Genomic DNA, 8,227 nt, shown 5'->3' on the forward strand with positions numbered 1-8,227 from the left:
TGGCAGACAAGGAACTGGGCCTTAGAGACTCAGTAACTTATCCAAGGTAAGCATCACAATCCTGCAGGCGAGGTAAAATCATGCCCATTTTTCAGATGAGGAAAGGGTTTGTACCATTCTTTCAAAGCCAGGAAAAGCTATGAGGATCCTAACTTTAAAACATAAAGATCGAGTCAAATATAGAGCTAACTGCTTTGTAGTCTCTTCACCAGAAGAAAAACAGATGAGAAGAACAGAAAAGTTCCCAGGCTTGGCTGCATTTACCACTTGTAGAGGAGGAAGACACAGTTAAACAGGCCCACCCACACTCTCTGGGGGGCTAGTGATGTGTTCATGGGGAGTAGATGGTGCTAGGATGGTGGGGGTGAGGGGCGGGAGAGATGGCAAGCATTAAAGGCCCAAGCAAACAGAGACACCATGTCAACTCTGGTTACAAATGAATCACAGCCAACCACTAGCTCATGTGTCTCAAATAATTTCTTAATATCTCTCCACAACAGGGAACAGAAAAAAAAAAAAACTACTCTGTCACAGCTAAGGCTGAAAATTCAATACTTTGAATTAAGATATTCAGTCACATCCACTGAACACAAGGAATTCTTCCTGGAGCGAAAACCTCATTAGTCACTAACAGGAAGGGGAAAAAAACCCATCAGGTTACAAATGAAGCAGGTAACATGAGTCCCTAGTAGGAAATGCATTTCCCATGAAGATTAAAAATAAAAAGTCCCCACCGGCAGCCTGGCAGAATCTGATGGCAGGGCCTCCCAACCAGAGAAATCTGTAAGTCTATACCTGGCCCAGGATAGCATTACACACACCGGAAGGTAAAGAGTGTCAGCTTTGTAAGCCTGATCCAAGCTCCAGTGCCGACTCCACCACAGGCTGTTTTTTTTTAAATTACGATCATTTATTATTATTTTTTTAATTGAAGTATAGTTGATTTACAATGTTGTGTTAGTTTCTGGTGTACAGCATAATGATTCAGTCATACATATATATATATATATATATATTCTTTTTCATTATAGGTTTTTACAAGATATTGACTATAGTTAGTTCCCTGTGCTATGCAGTAGGACCTTGCTGTTTATCTATTTTGTATCTAGTAGTTTGTATCTGCTAATTCTAAACCCCTAATCTATCCCTTCTCCCCTTTTCTACTTCAGTAACCATAAGTTTGTTTTCTATGTCTGTGAGTCTGTTTCTGTTTTGTAAGTAAGTTCATTAGTCTCGTTTATTTTAGATTCCACATGTGAGTGATATCATGTGATATTTGTCTTTGTCTGTCTGACTTACTTCAGTTGGTATGATTATCTCTAGGCCCATCCATGTTGCTGCAAATGGCATTATTTCACTCTTTTTTATGGCTGAGTAGTTTTATATGTATACCACATCTTTATCCAATCATCTGTCAGTGGACATTTAGGCTGCTTCCCTGTCTTGGCTATGTAAATAGTGCTGCTATAAATATGGGGGTGCGTATATGTTTTCGATTAGAGCTTCCTCCAGATATACGCCCAGGAGTGGGATTGCTGGATCATATGATAAGTCTATTTTTAGTTTTTAAAGGAATCTCCCTTCTGTTTTCCATAGTGGCTGCACCAAATTACATTCCCACCAACAGTGTAAGAGGGTTTTCTTTTCCCTACATCCTCTCCAGCTTTTACTGTTTGTTAACTTTTTAAAGATGGTCATTCTGACTGGTGTGAGGAGATACCTCACTGCAGTTTGATTTGCATTTCTCTCATAATTAGTGATATTGAGCATCCTTTCATGTGCCTGTTGGCCACCTGTATGTCTTCATTGGAGAAATGTCTGCTTAGGTCTTCTGCCCATTTTTTGACTATTTTTGTTGTAGTTTTTCCTCTTTTTTGTTTGTTTGTTTTTGAGTTGTATGAGCTGTTTGTATATTCTAGAAGTTACGCCCTTGTCAGTCACATCGTTTGCAAATATTTCCTCCCATTCCATAGGTTGTCTTTCTGTTTTGTTTATGGTTTCCTCACCATAAGCTGTCTGATGCTGGGTAAATTTCTTCACTTCTCCTAGCCTCAGCATATTCACCTATAAAATGGGATGAATAACTTCCACTCACTAAATGAGGCTACATGAGATGGTCTGCTGCTCCTGTTGCTATGATTTTGACAGGACTCATATCTTAAGTGTTCTTTGCTTAAAATTTCAGGGGAAAAAAAAGGCCATAAGATATAACAGAAAGAGCCTAGATCTGGCTCATAGACATTGCTTTGAGGGTCATGAGCCTCTGACCCTGAGGTTACTTTTAGGGCTCCTGGGTCCTCATCTGTCTGAAGAGGGGCAGGAAGACCCTTAGACCAACCCTAAGATCTCTTCCTGTTCTAGGCTCTTGAATGTCGCTGAGGTTCTAAATGACAGTCCTTACCCATTTCAGGATTTAACAAGTTACCTCCTAGAAAGTTGTTTATCTAAAAACTTTTAGTTTCCACCCTAGAAGCAAAAAGGCCAGTGAGAACCTTGAGGGCAGGTCACCAACTTTTGCAGTCTTGGCCCTTAACACAAACCTGGCACAAAGTAAGACCTGGTAAATCATTGTTGAGTGTAATGGACACACGAATGAATGAATGATTTCCAAGGGCTGGCAAAAATAGAGACTGTTTTTCCACCACTGAGCAAAGTTTAATGCAAGGAGAAAATGCTACCAATTTCAAATATTAATGATATTTATTTTGTCATCTGAATTAAAATCAGAATACCAGATGAATAGTTGCTGCCAGTCAAAAGGATGCCTGACTTGGGCTTTTGCTGGAAGAGTGCACTTTGGTCCACGCGTGGCACAGGGTTTGCCACAGGCTACAGAAGGAATATGTAAACCCTGAGAAGAACAGGTTACCCAATCTCTAAGGCAGGGATGGCAGAGAAGCATGTTAACATCTGAAAGGAAAAATACCAGGGCCTCCACATGTGGGCATGCAGTTGTGTCTGCCCAGATGCTCCCAGCTGAGGAGCGGAGATCCAAAATCCAGCAGGTGGTCTGCTCACCTGTGAGGCCAAGACCACCCAGGAGCGCTATGGGTGGGTGGGAGCCCTGCTGGTTAACCTCAGCAGCAGATGAACTGGGGTCTGCTGGGGACTTTAATAATAAAGAAGATAATAATAATATAATAATAATGATGCATACACGCATATACACAAACACATGTATGCATTTAATGGTCACTGTGTTAATAAACTAAACTCTTTAAATATTTGATTGTACTTAATTTTCATAACTACCCTGAGAAGTAAGTGTTGGTGTTTGAGGCAGAAGAGCTTGCTGTTTAAAAGCTTGGACTCGAGAGTTAGACTGTGTGGATTCAAATCCTAAATGCTGCTTATAAGCTGGGTGGGCATAAGCAGGCTTATTTAAGCTCTCTGGGCCTCATGCTTCTCATATGTTAAGTGGAAATAATAATAGTGCCTGTCTTACGAAGCTGTTGTGGAGTATGAGTTAATACGTGTAAAATGCTTACAACAGGAGTAGGCACAAAGTTGAAGCATCAACTCAAAGAAAACCTACAGTCATAGTTAATACTGTGGGTGCTTACTATGTGTCAGGGCCTGTTCAAAGCCCTTGAGAAATATCCCATTCCTCTTATCAATGGTCTGATGTGAGCAGTGTTTATTAGTCCCATTTAACAGATTAGAAAACAGACACAGAAAATTCAAATAACTTCTCCCAAGGTCATGCAAGCAGTCCAGCTTCAGAGCCCATGGTCTTTATCAGCATTTTCAAATCTTTTGGCCCAATCCACAGCAAGAAGTACATTCTACATCAGGACCCAGTATACACTCAGACAGTTATACATAACTGAAACAAAGTTTTAAAACAGAAACTATGCACCATCACCATGTGCCATGCATTCTGATGCTTTCTATTATATTGCAACCCATTAAAAAAAATATATATCACTCGACAAATATTTGTGGAACACCTACTATGTGTTAGACATTGCTCTAGGCTTTGGAGGCTACGTCAGTGGATGAAAGAGAGAAAAAAAAATCCTTGCCCTCTTGGAGCTTGCATTTACCAGAAAGAGAAAGTAAATAAAATCCACATGCAAAATGGTAGCAACTGTGGTAATAATTTTGTGAGCACTATGGCGAAAAATAAAGCAGGGAAGACCAAGGGTGGCCAAAGAAGGTTTCACAACGCTTTCACTCCCCACTACGCTGATTTCAGCAGGCTGTCACCCACAATGGAAAACTCCTGTCCTTAATCTCGCCACTCCAGTGCCTCCTGTATATATGAAGCCTCTTCCTCCTAGATTGTGCCACATGCACACTTGTATGTGACACTGTGCACATGTGTACACATGTATAGGCGTGCATGGACGTGTTGCACGCATGTATGGATATGCATGTTCATCTCCATTCACTTCCTCACTGGGGAGCTTTGAAGATGGGAGGCCGGTGTTCAAGGGTTCCCTACACAATCCTGCCCTACCCTGCAGAGGGGTCCTGGAATGGAGCCTGAAAAATAGCCCAGGCACCATTAGCCAATACCATGAGTGCCAGACATGTGCCTTCAGTGCAGAAGGGGGAAAATCTTTTTTTAATCACTGGTCCACCCAGAGGGAGCACCTTTTGTAAATTGTTAGGCCAGAGGGAAAGCTAGTTCCTAATCTGAATCAAGGCCCTCTATGTGCTAGAGTGCCTTTAAGGAGAGAAGAGACAGCACACAGGAATAAAAATCACCTCCTGGGGAAAATCCAGTGCATTGGGCACACCTGGCAGGGTGATTGATGGTGATTGATGTGGCTCTGGGAGGAGATGGGACTGGAGCCAGCTCTAAAGCAACTCTCGGCCACCTAGGTAGCCTCCACTGAGGGCATTTGGAACTTGGCACGAAAGTGAAATCTTCAGACTCTCAGTTAAAGGGGCACATAAAAATGTTACTAGCATGGGCAGCAAAAGCACTGCCTATGGGAAAAGCAGCCAGTCTCTGCTAATGAATAAGTGTAATTGATCACAACAGATGACTTGATGGCCCTTCCAAATGTGCTTTTAGCAAAGTGGACAGTTTTTCATTCAAATGCAAACTCACTCAGATAAGATCTAATAATGGAGATTTTGGAACAATCCCAGCATCAGTGATTTCTTTTTTTTCCCTCCTACACTGAACAGGAAGGCTTCTTAAGTTCCTGGTCACAGCTTCACCCAGTCAGATGACAATTTATGTTTTCCCTATGGCTGAGGAGACCCTGACAGCCCCTGGGGCAGCAAAGGGCCAGTCACAGGATACCCCACATCCCTATCTGTCCTTTCCTCCTTAGCCCCTTTCCCACTCTCTGACCTATGGGGAGATGAGTGGCTGGGAGACACACTCAGTTCAATCATCCATTTATTCAATAAATATTTATTGAGCACTTACTATACACAAGGCACCGTGTTGACCATCACAAGGGGATTCCACCATAAGATAGTTAAGACCAGGTCCTGTCCTTAGAAGAAGGGGCAGATGTGAAGGGAGGCAGCAAATGACAGGAGGCAGGCGTAGAGGTCCCAGCTCACTCCAACAAGCACTTAATCTTTCTGAGCTTCAATTTCCTCCTTTATCAAATGAAGACACTGCACTAAACATGATCTCTGGGCACTAGGCCAGCTTGAAAACTCTATGATTCTAAGTCCTCCCCTTCCCACGCAGGCTCCTAGGCTTCTAGGAAGCTGACAGATCAGGTGCCGCCTTCTAGGAAGGGGGCAGTCAGGAAAGGAAACTTCCCCACAGTTAAAGTCTCTTTCATTTTGGCCAGCACACAAGATACAAGCTGAAGAAGATGAGAGGTAAGTTCAGGAAATTAATTGGAAGATTTAGACTTCCACATCAAGGAATCTGGGGAAAATGGGAGCCACTGGAATTTGTGCAGAGAAGAACGTGGCAAGGAAATCTGACCGACCTGCAGAGGATGAGCTGTAGGCGGGGAGGGCTGTGATGCTGCAATAGAGTAGAAAGCTGAGGCCTCAGGTTCCTCCCATGGTCTGGTGGAGCACATCATTCCATCTCAACCGCCCCACCCCCCCATCCTCACAATGCTTATTTTCTTAAACTCGCCCAAGTGGATTATCACTTTGCACCGTCTTTCTTTTTTCTTTCTTTTTTTTTTAAGTTCCACAAGTGCCTTCAAGGTAAACAGGTAAATCTTATCTCTCAGCCCAGGCGCCTGAGGTTTAACAGAACCTACAAGGTGTGCCAGGGAAGGACGCAGGAAGCCACCAGCAGCTCCCGGGATAGGCGAGGCTGGGATTTAGAGAGGGTTGCGCCTACCTGCAGAGGAGCCGTCGTCGTGGTCAGAGCTGTTGTGGCTGCAGTCACTGCCCCTCTCAGGCGAGCTGTGGCTGGGCGAGTCTCGCTCAGGCAGCCCCAGGAACCTCTTGCGCCGCCACAGGGGGAGGGGCTCCCGAGCGCCACGCCGGGGGCGCTCATCTGCCGCCGGGGGCGAGCCCCGCCAGTCCTTGGCCTCTGCCTCCAGCTGCTCCAGGTCGCGGCTCCTGCGCTGCTGCCGCCGGTTCCCAGGGATCAGGTGCATCCAGCGATGGGAGCTGCACGCCCGCGCCGGCTTTTCGGCCTCATCGCAGGTCTCGGGCAGGCAGGGGGCTATGAGCAACTGGCCGAGGACGAATTTCTCGTTCAAATCCACCATCTCGAAGTCGTGGTCACTGCTGTCACCACCATCGTCAGCGCCAGAGGCGTCCGGGTCGCCCTCCTCCGAGCCCCGCCCCGCGCGGGTCCCGGAGGACCGCTCCTCTCCCGGGGCGCTGGGAACTGTGCCATCGTGGCCGGGGGGCGCGCAGCCCTCCTGGGCCCTGAAGAGGAGGCGAGACTGCAGCATCTGTTGGTGAATGGCGGCGGTCAAGCTGCGCACCGCGCCCCCTGCCCCCGCCGCCCCGGGCCAGGTAGGAAGGTCCAGACACACGTAGGAGGGGCTCTTGGCCTTCGCGGCCACCTCTGGGTCGGGGAGCGAAGGCCCGGGGGGTCCTCCGCCGAAGCCTGATGCACCCTCCTTCTTGCGCGGCGGTGGCGCCTGCTCCGGTCCCGCCGGCGCCGGCTCCTCGGCCGAGACCCCCCCGCTGTCGCCGTCTCCCTCCTCCAGGCGCCCGCAGGGGAGGTCTCGCTTCTCCAGGGCCGCCTGCAGGTAGACGACTTTGAACTTCTCCTCAGCCAGCACCTGTTGCAGGTACTTCAGTTTGAGTTTGCTGCGCTCCAGCTCGCGCTCCATGTCCAGCACCGAATCCAGATGCATGACTGGCGCCTCCTCCCCAGGGAACTCGGCCTGCCAGTGGCGTTCAAAGTCCTGGGGATCCCACATACCGGGCGCCCCTTCGGGCCTCCGTGGCCCAGCTCCTCCGCGTGCAGCGGGCTGGGGTCGCGCCCGGCTCTCTCTGCGCTGCGCAGTCTCCTGCCCTTCACTTCAGCCCCAGAAGATAATATGAGAAAAAATAAAGTTTTTCCCCTTCCGCCCTCGTGTCTTTTTTCTTCTTCTTCTGGGTTTCGCCTCTCTGACGTCAGCGGCACTCGGCGGAGGCAGGCGCCTGGGGGCTCTGGGCCCGCCCAAGCAGGGCGCGCGGAGCCGGCGGTCTGCAGCCCCCGCACCGGGCAGGACGCCCCGGGAGCTCTGGCTTCAGGACAGCAGCGGCGGGGGCGGAGCCTCGCGGGCGCCTCGGGGCTGCATGGGCTGGGCTGCGAGAGGCCCCCGCGGGGCGGGCCTGCGGTGCCACCCACCCCGGAGGCGCCGACCACGCTCGAAACTGGCCGCCGTAGGCCGACTCGCACCTTCCTGGCCAGTCGGGCTGCGCGGCTCTCGCCGCCGCCAGCGCTGTCCGCGCGGGCTCCCTGCACACCAGCGCGGGGGCGCGCGGCCAGGGAGGCGGCAGCCGCGGGAAGGGAGCGCGCGGGGGCGCCCTGGGCCGCAGCCAAGCTCCCGCCCGCCGGCCGGCCCTCCGCAGCCTCGCCTGTCCAGGGTCAGGGCGGTGCCTGGGACCAAGAAGGAAAAGGTGGAGGAAAGGCGATGTGGCGCAGCGGCTAAGACAGGTGTCGAAGGCAGCCGTCTGCTGACCGGCGGGGTTGTCCTGAGCCAGGATTTATTGAGCGTCTTGAACTGACTTGTCCAAAATCACAGAGCTGTTTATTCCATAGCTGGGGATATAACTGGGGTTTTGGGTTTGTTTTTGGTTTTGTTTTGTTTGTTTTTGTTTTGGTTTGGTTTTTGAGACC

The 8,227-nt window shown here is 49.0% G+C and overlaps 1 protein-coding gene across 1 annotated transcript in view; it reads right to left on the reverse strand.

The window, feature by feature from the left end:
- The window catches only part of ABR (ABR activator of RhoGEF and GTPase), a 172,753-nt gene extending 165,110 nt beyond the window's left edge, over positions 1-7,643 (reverse strand). The window contains exon 1 of the mRNA XM_031685364.2: positions 6,281-7,643. Within this exon, the coding sequence (XP_031541224.2) occupies positions 6,281-7,322 (1,042 nt within the window). The 5' untranslated portion in view covers positions 7,323-7,643. The remainder of the gene's footprint in view (positions 1-6,280) is intronic.
- Between the last annotated feature and the right edge of the window lie 584 nt (positions 7,644-8,227).

Source organism: Vicugna pacos, chromosome 16 (assembly GCF_048564905.1).
Source record: "Vicugna pacos chromosome 16, VicPac4, whole genome shotgun sequence".
In the NCBI taxonomy this organism is placed as follows: Eukaryota; Metazoa; Chordata; class Mammalia; order Artiodactyla; family Camelidae; genus Vicugna; species Vicugna pacos.